Below are 19425 nucleotides of genomic sequence, written 5' to 3' on the forward strand. Positions count from 1 at the left end.
CCTTTTGAATGAATCGAAATTTATGATATAATATGATATTTTATGATATCAAAATATTTATAAAATAATATACGAGGGTGGGTCAATAATTCCTTAGAAAAAAGCATTAAAACAGTTTTTATTTTTGTATTTTTTTTTTATTTCTCAACATAATCTCCTTGGAGCTCAATACACTTGGTTAGACGTTTCTCAATTTTTTTTAAACTGTCAGAAAAATAAGTTTTCGGAAGGTCCTCAAAATAAGCATTTGTCCGATCGATGACTTCTTCATTTGAAAAAAAACGTTGTCCACTTAGCCATTTTTTTAAGTTTGGGAAAAGGAAAAAGTCACTGGGGGCTAAATCTGGCGAATACGGTGGGTGGTCGACCAATTCGAACTTCAATCCTTCAATTTTAGCCATTGATCGTAAACATGTGTGAACACGGGCATTGTCCTGATGAAAGAGGATTTTTTTCCTGTTTAAATGAGGCCGTTTTTCTTCAATTTCGTTTTTTAGCTGGTCCAATAAAGATGCATAATAATCCCCTGTTATTGTTTTTCCTTTTTCCAAATAGTCAACGAAAATAATTCCACGTGCATCCCAAAATACAGTAGCCATAACCTTACCAGCTGATTTTACGGTTTTCGCCTTCTTTCGACATGGTTCGCCTTTCGCAATCCACTGCTTTGACTGTTCTTTCGTCTCGGGAGTATAGTGGTGTATCCATGTTTCATCTACAGTCACAAAGCGACGAAAAAATTTATCCGGATTGCGTTGCATGAGCGACAACAGGGCTTTAGAGGCCACCACCCTATTGCGTTTATTGTCGACTGTGAGCAAACGCGGCACCCATCTTGCAGAAACTTTTTTCATGCCCAATTTGTCATGTAAAATAGAAATGACGCTACCTTTTGAGATCCCTGTAACCTCAATTATCTCACTCAACTTTAATCTTCGGTCACTTAACACCATATCGTGGATTTTATTGATCATTTCTGGTGTAGTCACCTCTACAGGACGTCCTGAGCGTGGTTCATCATTTGTTGATGTACGACCACGTTTAAATTCATTTAACCAGTTATAAATAGTTGCAAGTGAAGGAGCAGATATGCCGTGAACTAAATCCAACTCATTTTTTATTTCCTTTGCTGTTAACCCTTTTATATTAAAATGTTTAATAACAGCTCTAAACTCAATTTTCTCCATTTTTGTAAACAAGCAAATTTTTTTTTAAATGTACGAAAATAAAAAACAACAACCCGACCAATCTGATTGAAACTTCGCAGCATACTGAATCGGTAGTGCCGCTGCATGAAAACAAACCGCTTACAGTACTAGTCGCGCCACCTGTCGGCTTTTCTAAGGACTTATTGACCCACCCTCGTACATTTTAAAGTTAACCCAATGCGGCATACTAATGTGAAAAGGTTCCCCATGCCAATTAATTATATATAACATAAATTGTTTTCAATCTCAAAGGAAAGAGGTTGCGTAAAAGCACCCTTTAAGAAGCTCACTATTTTGATGATTAGATATTTATAAGGAACACTGACATACATAATATATTCACTATTTAACATCTGCTAGGAGAATGATCTAAGAAGAAGAAGAAGAACTGATTATTGATCTTTTTGAAAATATTATTACATAGTCGTGTGGGAGTATAATATGTGGTAGGTATGTAAAAAAATGATATTACTATTAATAGACAAAACAAATATTTTTTTATAATGTAATGTAAAATATAAATTAATATTTTTCCTGTAAAAGAAGAACAATCTGAAGATTGATTAGATACAATTTTATATGTAACAAACTCTATTCTTATTTTGTACTGTATTTTAAATATTTGAAATAAATTTGTCAACACGATTGCAATAAGTATAAACATAATACCTACTTAAAGTCTCTCAATGTAAAGAATTAAACTTAATGTAAACTTGAGTAAATTGATGAAAGAGCTTATTTAAAAAAAATCATAACATTGGTATAAGATATTTAATGTTATGTTCACACTGAACCATGTATTTATTAACAATAAATTTAGCAGTAATTCATAATATGGAGATCTTTAAATCATAGCTGATATAAAAATTGTGAATAGACTAATTCCCTGGTTATTGATTATTGGTAGGAATGCATCGTATATATAATAACTAGGCTAACGATTTTTAGGTGCTAAAATGAACAATAGGTACCTACCTAAAATATGTAGACACAATATGTTATTAAAATTTCATAAATATGTGCTATTTTCCAAAACAGCTTTAATATTCTGCAGCGTTTGAAGTGCAGTATTTTTATTTAAAACACTATTTAATTGGTCCAGGAACATTGAAATTTTGTATTTATGTGAAAAAAAGTGCTTAAACCTAGAATATGTAAAAATATATTATAATTATCCAATAATATTTAAAAATAGGTGCTAACAAATAGGGCTTAATGTTTCAAAATTGTTGTAAACAGATAGATATTTTTGATATTTGGTTGGCTGCTCAAAAAAAATATTTAAATACCTAAGAATCCTAAGCCTAATTATAACTTTACATTTTCCAAAAAAATTAAGCCTGAAAGACATAGGTCTTCTCCACAGTTCTAATTTTAAGCACATTATTTTGAAGTGGATGTCAGATTAACAAAATAAAAGAGAATAGCTTTGCTGCCATTTGCATTACACTCTGAAGTAGTTATTGAACATATTTATATTCTGGTGGTTAATTAATTCTGTTTTCTTTTTTCGACTATGTCCGATCGTAATAAGATCATTATGGGCCTCCACGGTGTGGAGGTTTGTATTAACATATTTTATTTTTCGAGAAATGGATGTCAGCCACTTGCTCAACCTATTAGGTCCATACTCTGACTCATACACAAATTGAAAAACAATATGTGTACTTGCCAGACACAGGATTCAAACCTGGGACCCACGATGCTATAGGCCGACGCTTAATTCGCGCGGCCATCGTGGGATGATGGAATTAGGTATGTACCAAGTTTATAGAGAAACTGTTTCTGTTATTTTACATACGATACATTCCTAAACTTCCAGCATAGAGATCCTAATAATAATGTAGAATTTTGATATTTTTTTCCTTCTTTTTCATCTAGTTAGTTTTATAAAAATGCAAGATCTGCAGCTCTTTATTTAAAAAGTTTTTAAAAAGTAAACATGACTTACAAAAGTAGACAAGTATAAAAAAAAAATAAACATATCCATAGTCAATTTAATTTTATATAATTAAACGGTGACCCAGGACCAATGGCTGCCAGGCGTGGTGTATAGCACAGAATATAGGCCATATTCAATACGCCGCGTGGTGAAGCAGGATTTTGAATGTGTGAGTGTCCTACGAAAATGAAGCACGCATTATGCATGTGCAATGGTGTGTGTAATACACCAACATTAAATGAGCGTAAATGCATAAACCGAGAGCAGTTTTCAGTATTCGACCTAAAACGTATTATTGACACGTGTGTAAGTTTAACCCAGATTCTTCCTTACTCGAGTCGGTTACCTGCTATTTACTTACCCGTTATGTATTTCAGTTCCCATTATTTCTGAGTTCCCTGGTGTATAGGTTCAATATTGAAAATATTATGAGGGATATACCATGCTATATTATAAATACTGAATAGAATAATTACCTACCTAACAAAAACAAATTTTAAATAAATTCACTTGACATTACAGCTAAAGAATTAGCAAACAAATGTTCTATCATCATTTCTTCATCAATACAATGATCACTAAACTTATAATAATATTATGCAATATCCTATTACAGACCAGCTTCAAAGCTCATAAAGGGTCTAGCACCTATTATCATGCAAACCATATAGCATGTGAATTGCTCTGGGGGCATCTTCGTAGGGTGAGTAATAGTCATAAGACAAAAAATATGATGTAAGAGACAGTTGGAATCAGAAAAAGTTATGTGATGGATCTTTTGGTGGTAACATCACAATAATCTTGCCTACAAAAAGACATTTTCATTAAGGTGAATGCTACACCAGCCGGAGGCAACTTTAACGAATTCACATTTTATAACTTTTTAAATGTTTTTTTATATACTTATTGATTAATTAAAATACTTTAAAATCTAAATTATCAATAAATGGTCTCAATTTGGAAGCTTCATATTTTTTCTGCTAGGTCCCTCTGGTAGGAGGAGCATTTACCTTATCGATTAAAAATATATCATACTTGTATAAATATATTACAATTAAGTAAATTACCAAAAGAGTCGCCTACACGACGTAACCTTGTCATTTAACTAAAACATAGAATAGTGAAGTAAAGCAAAAGTAGTTGAAGTAGGAAACTAAAATTATCATTTTCAATTCTTTCATCAGCGAAGCTATTCTATACACAAGGCGGTATCGACGGTAGTTTATCATGTATTGAGGCAGTTAATTATTACAATAAAACATAAGTTAACAGTCTAAAGTTTGTATCGTGTATGTATGCATATTAAATAGCTTTAGAAAGGTAAAATTAATTGTTATAATTCGTGGATTCATCAATTATTTTAGGTTTGCATAATACTATTGAGACAAGTATACGTCAGTTATATTTACTACCGTATTTAGATACAATATTCTGGTACCTACCCAATGTTTCTGCACACGCGCACACCTATCAAAATGTGTCCGCATACATGTTTTCATCCCCCGCACAAAGTTACCTTTACCAGGTTTTAGTTTTGCTCGAATGCACGAAACCATCACATGCACAATTCTTCGACTCATTTCTCAGTAGGCGAAGATCAAGTGCGACTAATGCGAGCACGCAAGTGAAATTTTACGTCGAGCGGGATCACTACATCCGTCCCTTTCTATCGCGTGCCAAAGTATACGAAAAGAAGATACGTATGTTAGTGTTTATCAATGACCACCTATCTGCCGGGACCTCTACATTTCTTAGTCTTTGACATGTTTCAACTTGCAAGAAACATTGTCAGCACAGTCTCATAGTAGTTCTTATTGTCAAAATATCACAGTTCTTACAATATTTTTTAAACGGAAAAAAGTGTTCGTGCCAAAAAGCAGTGTTTTTTATTTTAAATATTTATAATTGAAAACTAATACTCAATTTTTGTAATAAATAACAACAGGTGTCCTTAGTGTAGGTACGTAAACAATTCAAGGGAACAATACGATTGCTTGCACAGTTACATAATATATTATTATATAACAATAATTATACTTATGGACAACTGATTTCCTAAAAACGTCAAAAAGGAGTGGATGTGATATTTCAAATGCGATCATTGAAGAAATCATGCGATAAATTTAAATTGGAATGGTTATCTGAAATCGTCGAAACAGAAATGCCATCATCAATGCATTCGCAAAAAGTAAAAATTGATGTATTATTGTTAATTCGGAAACAGATGATTGTGTCAAATGCATCATGCTCCGCAGCAAATATACAAGGAGAATTCACGTCTGGAAAGAAGTGGATTGAAAGGCGGTTGTATCTTTTAAAAAGGCATTTAAGTGAAAAAGTGCACCGGGATGCTGTTACGAAATTGAAAAATCTGAGAAGAGGTGGATTTTTGAAAATAATGACGGAAACACCCGAATAACGAAAGAATAGGATTGAGATAGCCGAGCACAAAAAAATTGGTTGCGATCTAGTCAAAGAATTAATTGATATACTATTATACGAGTACCTTAAAATATAAGTTTTAATGACAAATTTTATGTGTGTATTTGTGGCGGGTATAAATTTACCGCACCAGGTGACGGGTGACATCAACCCTAGTTACGTCACTGCTCAGATGCGTCGATGATCCGCACACACAATAGAAAAATTAGAGGGAACGTTGATACCTACCCCTATTTGCCAATTAAATATTTTTTATTTAGATTCGAGAGATTTTTTGACAATCTATGAATAATAAGCTTAACTGCGTATCTATAAGCGTACTTACCACAATTTGAGATATTTAAACCATTAAAAATATAATATAATACCTACTGATCAGTACTTTGCGTAAAAATCTCAAGTAGTTACGATTTACTGGAATAAGTTATCTATTTTATTGTCGAACCGTATTGTTTGTGCAGTTGTATTTCTGTTATTCAAGCTGTAACAACACAAATATGATTTATTTGGTCAATATTATGCTACATATTAAAAAAAATGTTTGCCCTTCCGCATTTGCACAAAATAATTCGTATTCAATATTTATACTCAGTTGATTACTCATTAGAATAATGTTAACATCACTCGTTTTATTTTAGGTTAATCAAATATTAAATGAAGTATAATTATATGAAGATACTAAAAATAGTGATAAAAATGTATTAGAATGCCTATACGTATACGTAAAGCTTCTTTATAGAGTATATTTTTATAAGCAACACACGTGTTGTATTTTTTTATTTGGAGAATATAAAAATATAAAGTAGGTAGGTATCTAATATATAATGTACCACAGTATGTATGTTATTGCATTGTTTTATATTAAGTAAATAAATTAGCTCAACTATATTGTGATAAGTTTTCGGAAAACTAGTACAGTTATTGTTATTATTTTTGCAGATGAATATGAAAGCAAACGCATTTATTTTTTTGTGTATAACTGTGGTATGTAACGCCCAAGTTCCATGGATTCTCAAGTGTCCAGATCTCGACGTAAAAACAAATTTTAACGTCAAAGATGTAAGTCAATATTCATAATAAGTTATATCGATGATTTTCAATAATCTTCTTTATTTTTTTTCCAGATTTTAATTAAAATTACAATATTTCATGCGACACGAAAGAAAATGCTTAAAATTATGTAACTAGCCAATATTATTCTAAATACCAAATCTACGCTATGAAATTAATGCCTGAATTACTCATCAAAAGCCTAAACGTCATAATAAGACCCAATTTCAAACTATCTAGAAAGCCAAATCGTAATGTATTCTGACTTGATGAAACGACACGTCGATACTTTCCGCGCACCCCTGCGTCAAAGAAATTATAGGTACTCTTGGTCGCAAGGGTCGTGGAGAGTGAGGGAAGGGGGAGGGGGGATTTGGTTGGTTGGTTTAGGTTTTCGATAGAGAATTCAGGCATTAATTATTTTATTGTGTAGATTTGGTATCATTACCTAAGAAAAAATGAGGTTTGATATCAGGGTTAGATATTTTTAATGGACTGCTATTAAGTGATTAGGCGAAACTCAACTATCTATAGTATATGTTTAATATAAAGGGTAAGGCGGTACTGGTCTTTGTGGTCCATACGGTGGTGCGTAAGGCACTCACCTGGGGACTTAAGGGGGATTATATACGCCAACAGAGAACCTAGCGGAAAAATACGAAGCTTTTTATAAAAAGGATTTCAAGTAATACACATTTATATTTTTTTATAAAAATCGATGTTTTTTTAAAATATATATAAAAAATATTAAAATTATCAATTAGTCAAAAATCTAAGCGGTAAAAATTTGAAAACTTAATAAACTAAATTTTAAAATTAAACATAACCATAAAAATAATGTAATAATAATGTAACCTATATACCTAGTATGTGACAAATTCACATTTTTTTACAATTGTAAGTTTATCTATGAATTTAAAAAAATCTTTTTAATGTTTTCAGATACCTACATATTTATTAATTAATACAGTTGAAATTGTAAATTATCAAAAAAAAAACTCAAATTGCAAGCTTCGTATTTTTCCGCTAGGTTCTCTGTTGGCATATATGATCCCCCTTAAGGTGCGATCCAGGTGATATCACATAAACATTATATTGGCTTGGGTGTTTAGGCGATCGTTTGACTTCTACAACTGCACTCCTATTTCACTACACTACTGTCATTGGGCATTATTGTCAGTTGTAGTGTTAAAAAGATTATTTACGTATAATATAATATAATTATATTATATTTTTATATAATAATAATAATAAGTGATATTAATTAATGTTTCCAATGAAAAAAAAATATCGTACAAAATATAATATAGATGTTTTTGAAAGCGTTCCAATAACTTCCTTTTTTGTTTTTAAGATCGTAAATATTATGAATGTTTTAAATGGGACATTTGTGTATATAGAAAAAGATTATTGAAAGACACATATTTTATGAATAATAAGTAAAAATAATTTTTATATTGTCTAAAATATTATATATGTTATAAGATTATATTCACTATAAAATTATTTAGAGTATGTTTATAGTATTATATACCTATCATTATTTGTTATGAAGAACATGTTCTTAACACAAATGTCATTTTTTAGTACTTAGGAATATGGTACGAATATGCAAGATATCCTAATTATTTTCAATTAGATGGTAGATGTGTAACTGAAAATTATACAGAACTTGCTCCCGGAGTCATCAGTGTCGTCAATTCGCAGCAAAACACGCGGTAAATTTAGTGATATTTTTCTATAATCTAACACTATATTGGTATCAATATTATTAAATCCTTTATACAGTTAAAATGTAGATATTTTTATAACTTTTAGCTTGTAATGTTTTATTTATATAATTACTAAATTTTTATGAGTTTACACAAATTTTTTTATAAAATATTTAATATACAATATAATAGATATTTTAAGAATGAAAAATTGAGTTTTCTCATCATTAAGTGGATAGAAATTCACTATATATATTATTAGACCACTAAAATATAAAGCTTTAGGTGATTTTTATTATCGGCAGATCTAAAAAGAAGGGTCATACGATGAGGTCAAGCATTATGGAAAATATGTTTAAAATAAAAAATAAAATGCATATAAATGGTTTATTATAAACTATTTATGAGGAATGAATATAAGCAACATATTTACCTAACTAAATCTACCATGATGTTCAACAATATAATTATAAAATAACAGTTCTCAGTGAATTTTTAATGTTATCTCATACCTAAATTATCTATGTAATCGTTCTCTTAAAAAGGAGCAGTTAATATGTTATTATAAATGAGAATAGTAATGTTGAACAAGTTAAACGTAAGAAATGTACTGTGAAATGCTGTTTTTTGATACCCTTTTGATTTTTCAGCGATGAAACAGTGGCAATTATTTCTGGAAACGCAACATTTGCAGGAGAACCGGATATTGCCCGCTTGAAAGTCGTTTTTACAGATATTCCCGATGCTCCTTATTGGATACTAGATACTGACTACACCAATTTCTCTGTCGTGTACTCTTGTACTCCTGTATTATTTTCTATATTTCATGTCAGTAAGTATGATTTTTAAGGATTTTTTAAGTTATGGCATATGAAAGTAAATTACCAGCCAAAACAATGTTAGGCCGCAAATTTCAAGACCATATCAAATACAATGAATGATTCAAAGCCTTTTTGTGAATAAAACGTTTATTAATCAATACAACATAGGTTTTCACCACCGCTCAGGTTTTCAAGCTTCCTCAAATTTCGACCCCCTTCTCTAATAACAAGACAAGTAATCTGCGACCCAATTATCTACGTAGAAATCTCTCAGCATTTTTATATACTTCACCTATATTGTCTATAAATTTTATGGTACAACAAACGACCAACAAATGAAAAAAAAAACAAATTAATACCACACGGGTAAACTTTGACAGATGGTTAAATTACAATATTTTCATTATAATTGGTGGGACAATGCGTTATTTTTAAAAGGTAAAACTTATTGAACGCTATTGTGAAATTCATATATTTAACTAATTTTAAGGAACAATATTTGGTAGTGACGTATCAAAGGGTCTACTGTCAACGGAATGTAATTTTGACGGGGCGCATAAAATGTCGCACAATCTATCAAATTTAATATAAAGGTGAATTTTTAACATTCGATATCTTTTTAAGTACTAAATTACTTGATTCGACGTGTAGATATTGCGTGTGTGTATATGTTACACCGAATGTGCGAAATTGACTATTACATGAAATGGGCTAAATTTTGGCTAATTCATGTAATAGTCAAGCCTGTTGCCTTATTCATGAATAAGGTAAATTTTCTGCCGAGTACATGAAGTCGCCAGGGCATGGAATTCTTTAACTGTCAACATGACAGCAGAAAAAGTAAATATAATACGGATGATTTTATTAGTTATAATTGGACATAATATAATATTATTAGGTTAGGTTGGCTTAGGTTAGGTTAGGTTAGGTTAGGTTAGGTTAGGTTAGGTTAGGTTAGGTTAGGTTAGATTAGGTTTTGAAATTCTGAATTATTCAACTGAATGTCCATTTTGAGGTTAGCTAACAAGTGTCAACAATACAATCGACCATTGCATGTACGATACCCAAGCACGAATCAAATCGCGAAAATACCTTTAAATAAAATTCATCCGTTATCATATTATAGTTCTAGTTTTTTTGCGCATAGTAAATGGACATGAACGTCATTTTAGTTATTGATTGGTATATTTTTATATTATAATCAATGACATTTGACACAAATTTGGTTAGTTGCAAAAAATACCACCGGAGCGCGACCACCTATTTCGACCATAGACAATATACGTATATTTTGACCAATCGACGAGCATTTCACACATTTAGTTTAGTTGCAAAAAATACCACCGTAGCGCGACCACCTATTTCGACCATAGACAATATACGTATATTTTGACCAATCGACGAGCATTTCACACATTTAGTTTAGTTGCAAAAAATACCACCGTAGCGCTAGTATCTAAATTGTCCAAGACATGAAGTAGGCAGAAAAATTACTGCCGATTTCACGCACTCTCCAGATATTTTGTCTAATTCATGAATAAGACAACGGGCTTGCATTTTTCATGATTTAGGCAAAATTTTGCCCATTTCATGTAATATTCAATTTCGCACATTCGGCGTAACATATACATTGAAGCGAAATTTTAAAATAATCAAGAATATTGGTATTTACGCGTTTTAGGACAATAAAATAAGAGACGAAATAAAAAAAATATCATTTTGTATTACATAAATGTTTACATATAAATTTGTTTTCAGTTATATAAATTTTCTTATGGATCATCAATAATCACATTTTAAAAAGCCATATCATAGATTAATTATATATATATAATAGCTTTTAAACTAAGTTTACCAACTTTTATATGAGCAAAAAATGCATTTGGTTTAATTTTGTTAGTATTCGTGCCTATAATTACTGAAAATATCACACTATTTCTAGTCTTCTGAAGACTAATCTTTTCCACCACCAAGTTAATATTTGTGGAAACTGGATATGCATATGTTTGGTGCAATTATTAATTATATACTGATTCTGTTGTTCCAACTTTTATCCGATTTATTGTTTAATTTTAATTCATAATCAGCGTATTGCATTTGATGATCATTTTACTGTTTTTGCTATAACAAAGTAATTTTTTTTAGACTTTGTATGGGTTTTAACACGAGCCAAAATTCCATCTTCTTCCGTCATTCAGGATGCTGAAAAAGTATTGGATGAAGCCAAAATATCCAGATTATTTTTGCTAAAAACTGATCAATCAAACTGTAAATAATTTTATTAACATATATTGCTAAATTGTACTAAAAATATATACAATTTAGGTATGCATATATCTTATATAATCTACATATACATACATACTAATGTTTTATATGAAATATAATTCATTGAAATAAAAAACAAATACAAAAATATGCGTTTTATTGGGCAGAGATTTATGTAGGTATATTAATATGACTAAGATTTATTCTGCCCTTCCAAGGAAGAAGGCAGTAACTCGCAAAAATTGTGAAATTGAGTTATGAATGCCATCCGTTAGGTAATTTTGAAAGCTATATATTTTTTCACTTTAAAATCAGTATTATCACTAAAATACCGTTAAAATCCTTAGTGAAAACATAGACATCTTCTAAAATAATACAATTTTTTTAGCAAAAATGCAGTAATTCCACCTATTTAATTGCAGTTACGGCTTGTTTATTATTACTTTGTTCGTATTTTAATATCCTACTAATAAAAATTATCACCGTTTCTTATTAATTCACTGTACTAAAGTTTGAAAAAAAAAACACATGTCATTTATCTTGAAAGTGTGTGAGGGTCAGTAACTGCCTTCTTCCTTAGAAGGGCAGTATTGTTCGAATTATTTCGAATGAAAATCATATTGAAACAATATGGAACTCTTATGGAAATATTACATGAAATTAACTGGGTATCCTTAAAAGGCTGGGCTATGTTTATAATATAATCGGCGAGTCACAAAAAGATAATGGTAGGCAAGCTGGGAGGCAAACGAAGAGCTGGTCGACTTTAAATACAATATAAGGATAATTTTAGTCACATTTGATGACCTTGGGAGTCGATAAATGGAAGGAAACGTCTTTGGATTTGCCTCTGAGGAGGAAGATTGGTAGCGTAGTTAAGGTAGCGCTAGGAAAAAGAAGATAAAATTAATAAAAATAAGGTGTTCTCTCAGAATCCCTCAGATTCAGAGAAAAGTTTGAACCTGTTTGATGAAAATGTGAACAAATCAACGCATCACTGTAATTTTCAGCGATTGTGCAGGCAACCTATTTTAACTAATGTTATTATATAAATTTCTTTTAAAGTGTTAACAGTCAATTCATGGTGGAACTGCGTTGTATTATTTGATTAATTATTTATAATTAAATAAAAATATTTTTAGTATGGTTTTATTATTTTAGTTTAGTTTTCAGTTTCCTTAATGTTATACGTATAAAGAATAATCAATATCTTATTGCTGTAATTGTATTTTAATGGCAATTGATTATTATGGACGTTCGTTGAAATGTATTGATAGGTTTTATGTCGCTTTTATGATTTGCTTGATAAATGCCTGTTTTTAATTTTATTAATTAGTTGATAATGTCCCCTTGAAGAGGACGAACCCGGTACAAAAATTTAAATAAAATATGGAATAAGTTCTAAAAAAAATGTGTTTTATTTAATTATAAATATTTAATCAAATATTATAATATAAACTTTGGATCTACATCAGCGGTTTCCAACCTGGGGCGCGCCTCCCAGGGGAGGCGCCAAAATTTTTTAATAAATTAATTTTTATACCATAATATCTACAAATAAATAAAACTTCATATCTTAACGTAACAGTAAAAATTCAGTGCATGAATGTTTATTTTAATATATAATACATATTTTTAAATCCTATTAAAAAATATTTGGAGCGGAGAAATTTAAAAATGGCGCTTTTGCAAACGCTCTGTTTCGGTAAAGCCTCAATTACATTGAGCTTCTTTACGAGCTGTTTGTTGGCGAATTTATAATCTGCCTGTAAAATCGCCTAGTGTAATCATCGAACATATTAGCTTGTTCGATGATTACACTGGGCGACTTTACAGGCAGATTATAAATTCGCCAACGGGCTAGGGCGATTTGGCACCGCGAACTGGCCTCCGCCGATTGGCCTCCGATAATTGGCCGCCGGTAGAATCGGACGCCGGCCCAATTGGACGCCGACCCAATTGGCCTCCGGGAGGATTGGACGCCGCATAGTTGAATTAAATGCGCAAAGGAATAGACGTACGTTACGATGTGTTGGAGTAAATGAGCAAGTCAGTTTAATATGCTTCTATCTTCTCAGTAGTTGTACCTTATACATTTCGCGCTTGACACATTTTTTATATAGATTGGGAATAATTATTATGCCTTATGATGTTTATTAAAAGAAAATAATTCTTCCCTCACTAAAACTTAAAGATGTGTATAATCAATTAATTTATTGTCTATACATGGGTACTTATTTATATTTACAACAGATATTAAAAATAATGTTAGATGTTAGAATGAAAATTACATTATATTTCAGCGTTTTATCGACTTAATATTATAATAAAGCTTAAATATGTATATTATTATGAATAAATGCGTATTTTAAGATAGTATGAAATTACAAACAAAATATTAAGTAAGTTATCTGCTAAGTATAAATGTTTCAGTAGTTTGATTGATAAACTACTTAGGTACTGGGTGCCGGACGAAATCCCGAAGGCCGAAATCCCGAAAAATAAAAAAAATACAAACAGCAATAATTGCGCAATTTTTACAAGAGAGACAAAACCCCATTTTTTGTGGAAATATAAAAAAATGTAAAATACAAATATCAGCAATTGCGCAATCCTTGTTATTATTCTGTTAATTGTAGTTTTCAGTTTTTTTTATAATAAAGTTTTTAATATTTAAAACGTTTCTAAATTATTTAATCTATTAAAACAATAAAAGGTAAGGGAGGCGCGGAAAAAAAAATTTCTTCGGGGAGGCGTAGTAGCATAAAGGTTGGAAACCGCTGATCTACATAGTATATTATATTATATAAATTCGGAACTGAATATATTATGTAAATGCAACTAATTTATTTGCACTGTTAAAATGGATGAAAAAATCTTCTTTAGTGCACTGACGTATTTAATTTACATATTATTTATCTTTGTTTTGAAACAATATTTTTATTTTATGAATTTTTAGTCCTTGAGGTAAGAAACACATTTCTTTTTAATTTGTATCTGCTACTTATATTCTATTTACGAAACTTCTTAGATACAGAACTTACTGATAACGCACATTCGTTTACATAGCCGGTGTCTAAACGCAGTCTAGGTCGGAAGCCAACAGCGGTGGAGTGAGGTTGTACAACTTCGCTTGCGTATTCGGGACGCTATTCGCCTGGTAACTCGCGAACGGTTATAAATACGGGATACAACAAAAATAATATTGTTTGTAAATGAATTTGACAATAAACTCAACATGTGTGGTCCCATGTGATTTTGACAATCAGTGCCAGTGCTTGAGAAAAAGTGAAAAATATTTATTGTTGCACGGATAGTGCACTTTGTGCGGGGAGTGCGTCAAACGCTGTGAAGCGAGGGGTTGTCCACACTGTTTTTTGTTCACACTGTTGCGCGAATTCCAAGATCGCGTGAACGGCAAAAGCAATAAAATGGAAAACACCACGATGGAAGTGAATGAAACCAAAAAAACGAAGAAGAAAAGAAACGATGATGAAGAGGAAGTGGTTGGAGAAAAAGAAGAAGAATGGCAGACGGTGACCTCTGGAAAAAAACCCAGAAGAGACTCTGGGGTCACTCCAAAGGGAAACCAAAACATCGTCATGATAGCGACGGGAAGTAAAATTCCATTAAAATTGAAAATAGCGCAGATGCTGCATAAGGCAGGAGTAAAAGTACAGAAAATTTACAATAAAAATTTAAAGACGCACATCCAAGTAGAAGACGAAAAAGAAGCAGATAAAGTGAAACAAGCTGGAGAACTCAAAGATCTCGGTTTTGTGACCAAAGAGAATGACTCCTGCTCTTATGGAGTAATAAGAAAAGTCGATATTGATATGGACCTCCAAGAACTGCAAATGGAAATCAAAAGTGATGCAAAAGTAATCAACCTTAAGAGGTTGACAAGAAAAGGTGATACAGGAGAGCTGACAAAGACCTCGTCAGTCAGTATTAAATTTGGGGAGAAAATATTGCCGAGAACAATTTACATATATGGAGTCTCTTTTGCTGTAGAACCGTATGTATTCAGGGTTATGCAATGCTACAAATGCTGGCGATATGGGCATATCGCGAACAATTGCGGACGTACAGTAGAAACGTGCCCTAAGTGTGGTGAAAACCACAAAACCTGCGAAAAAAATGAGGAAATTACGTGCATCAATTGCAAAGGTAACCACGCGGCAAACAGCCAAAAATGCCCAAAGTGGCAAGAGGAAAAGAATTGCAAAGACGCAATGAAAAAAATGAACATACCTTTCAAGGAAGCAAAAAAAAATATGTTAAATAATAGCTATGCTGACATATTAAAACAAAAAAAAATCGTAGGAAGAGATGAAAGCGAAACAATTCAAAAAACTAAGGAAAACAAAAAGAAAGAAGAAGCGGTGGTAGAAGCTTCAGGCTCAACAATAATATCTACAGGTAGTAGCGTAAAGCCTACAAAAAATAAGAAAAATTCAAAGGGGAAGACAGAGGTTAACGCGATGGGAGAAATTATGAAAGTCTTGCTGAAAGGGGGAGACTGGCAGCAGATCATTAAACAACTAATAATTAAAGCAGTGGACTGGGTATGCAAACAATTCAAAGAAGGACACTTAAAGGAAATTCTAGGGGAGGTTCTGGAGCAAAATGGATAGTAAAAAACAAATTAGGATTTTACAATGGAATGCCAGAAGTATGAAGCAAAAAAAGGATGATATAGAACTCTACTTAATAAGACAAAAAAATTTCAATAGCATTAATCTCAGAGACTTGGCTGAGGTCTGAATTAGACTATCTGAAATTCAATGATTACACGATGTATCGAAAATACAGAAGGGATGGATACGGAGGAGAGCGATTCTGGTGCATAAAACACTGGCGTCTAAAGAAGAAAGAAAGAAAGACGGAAGAGCTAGACAAAATAATTATAAAGCCATTTAACAGAATAGGAGTGAGGACCTGATCGAAGGATCCCCTTCTAGAAGAGAAGAGGCGATATGACAGCGAGTCGCAGTCAAAGCCTCGGTAAAATCACAAAAAAAAAAAAAAAAAAACGCAGTCTATCAACTATAGTATTACGTACACTTACACGCTAGTAGAGAAATATTATTTAAGTTTTAAAATAAACAACACATTGAAATTAGGTAAGATAAAATAAATTTCTCACAAAACGAGGCAATTTTTTAGCTGACGTACTTTTTACATATGCATTTAATATAAAATACTGCGTTAGTACAGACAAATAAAAAAAATCTTTTGAAAAATCCCTATAGAAGATTTTAATTTAAGAAAATAAACATAATATATATTATGGACTCTCCACGAAAACAGATTACTAACTAGATGTGATTTGCATACATTTCACTGAATAAATAAAAATTATTCGTGTTCAAGTATTTAAGTAATACCATTTGAATAATGTACACAAGTCACACATAAAAAATATATTATACTAATGGCGTAAGTTTCCGTCAAGGTAAGAGTATTATCGTGACAATAATGGTTTAGAATTCATTGATAAATATTTTTTTCGGTTTAGGTAACATTAACATTTTTTTCTTTCTTTATTTGGAAGCAATTGAGCTCTTCTCTGAATGGAAGGCTATTCTGCTTTACAATGGTTTACAAAAGTATACATACACTTTTTTTTAACTACATACATAAATAGTTACATTATTAATAATACAGATTTACATTTTTACATTAACATATTATTGGTTGAGTTTTGCATTAGAAAATGACTGCTTGTAAATATATTATATAATATGGTGTTGCGTATGTATATCTAAGGTCCTGAAGTAGACGAATGGTAGATTCCATCTCTATTTGCGATAGAGTCTGACGAAAAATGCGTCAAGACGATTTGAACGGATCGGATTGAACGGATTACTTAACCACCCATTCTAACTGCATCCTTTTGATATACATACAGCACTTTTGGAAAGCCCAGCGATCAACATTTACTACCCGCCTTTGCATACTAAGATCACATCGGGTGTAAAAATACTCGAGACAAAAAAGGTACAGAGAGGGATGGCATAGCCTTTATTTCCTTAAGAGCATACTTCAGTGAAACGGAAAATAATTTTTAACTATAGGTGCGACGAAATTTTGAACTCGATGGCAATCGGAGAGCAAAAGTCGAGCTGTGAACACGTCAATTTGTTTCGTGATGTCGACGGGGGTATTAATTCTTAAATCGTGTAAAGATGACTAAAAGCCGTTACCAGTTACTTGAAAAAGAAAACATGTCAATGCATATATTATTATTGTTATTAATAGAACAATAAACAGAACATTAAAAGGACGCATGTTGAATTTTTATGACAAATTATGTTTTGTTCATTAGTCAACAGAGCCAGTACAACGATTTAGATTTATTTTGAGAGCCAAATTTCTTAAACTTAAACTATATGTGGGTACACTGCTTATTAACTTAATAAACTTTAATTAACGTTCTAATTTTAATTAAACTATAGGTCAGTACACTGAACAAAACTTGATATCATACGTAATAATGATCTTATTTATTATTTATCTTATTAAATTATCTTATTAAATTGTAAATAAGGTAGGTATCCATAAAATTAAATCATGACAAACACTTAATATCCATCTCCTTGAAAAGTTTCGGTAAGTCAGGTTTGTATGTTGTTGTTTTTATTTTAGGCACGATTCCAGGTTCTCATCAGTAAGACGACTAATTCTCAATTTACTCTTGATAAGGTTCATGCTTGAAAAGTATTGTGAGCATGAATATATAGAACTGGAAAGGTGAAGAACAACAAACGCTAGTTTTTTCAACTGATCATATGAGTCAGGAATATTATTTCAGGTGTTAAAATTATCATGTCTTCCTTCTCCAAGTCTTTCAAAGCAGACTACTTGTTCTGTGAACTATGTTCATATTAATTGTTTTTCTCTAATATGTCTGCACAGAAACGTTAAAATTTAGAGCTCCATAATTATTTATTTTTTAAATCCAGCAATTGCATTTCAAATTTGCCAATGTCAACATAAAACGGGAAAAAATCTGTTATCGCAGCATCAAGAGGTTTTTTTAAGAAAGACTAACGTCGTTTTGCTGTTTCTGAATTCCTAAAACCTGTTGAGAAAAGTTTCCCTCATATTTAAAATTGTTAGCTTGGAATGGAAAATTTAATGTGAAAACCAGAATGACTTTCTCGGCAATGTTTCTGCAGGCTTAGTTAGCGAAGATTCTCTTTCAAAATCTTGAGCAAAAAGGGATAATTTGTTTTCGAATGAAATAAATACTTCTAACATCGAAAAAAATGTGTTTCTTTCCCCCCGCAGTTTACGATTAAGCTGATTTACATGAGACGCAATGTCCACCATGAAATAATTTTTTTGAATCAACTGATTGTCCATTATTTCTGGATAGTCAACACCCTTCTCAAAGAGAATTCCTTTAATTTTAATTTCTGTTAGTAAGCGAAACGTTGTAAAACGTTTCCTCTTGATAACCCACATACCTTTTTATGCAGCAGAAGATCTGCGTACTCTCTCCATTTCAACTAAAAAAATCTTTAAATTAGCGTTGATTAAGAGCTTTAGCTTATAATGGAGTTGATAATCTTAATCACAAATTCCATAACTTTGCAATTTTTTCTGGAAATGTTTGAGCACAAAGCGCTTCTTGGCGAATGATGCAATGGTAAGCAAGTATCTCGTGATTATTTTTTTCTTTCAAAACTAACAAACTCTTTTCTTACGCCGGTCATACCTTTCGCCCTGTCTGTTGAAATTGACATACTTTTATTGAGTGGAATATGATGGTTTTCCATGTACTCAATTACAGCATTTGCAATATCCTCTCCACGTGCTTGACCTTTGAGTGGCAATAATCCTAAAAGTTTTTCTTTAAGACCAGAGATGAAATAAATCGTATAAATTTGTGCTGTATCATTTATGTCACATGACTCGTCAACTGCTATTGATAAATCTGAAACCAATTTAAGATCTACGACTTGCTGGTTGGT

General features: G+C 31.5%; 1 protein-coding gene across 1 annotated transcript; it reads left to right on the plus strand.

The window, feature by feature from the left end:
- The first annotated feature begins 3150 nt into the window (after positions 1-3150).
- LOC147072201 (apolipoprotein D-like) lies at positions 3151-11451 on the plus strand. Its single transcript, XM_085946688.1, has 5 exons — positions 3151-3163; positions 6593-6651; positions 8230-8360; positions 9005-9153; positions 11321-11451. The coding sequence occupies exons 1-5, from the start codon at positions 3151-3153 to the stop codon at positions 11449-11451; spliced, it is 483 nt and encodes a 160-aa protein (XP_085802814.1).
- The last annotated feature ends 7974 nt before the right edge of the window (positions 11452-19425 follow it).

The sequence above is a fragment of the Rhyacophila brunnea genome, unplaced genomic scaffold (genome assembly GCF_057557595.1).
Source record: "Rhyacophila brunnea isolate RB1 unplaced genomic scaffold, BYU_Rbru_1.0 scaffold_2, whole genome shotgun sequence".
NCBI lineage: Eukaryota > Metazoa > Arthropoda > Insecta > Trichoptera > Rhyacophilidae > Rhyacophila > Rhyacophila brunnea.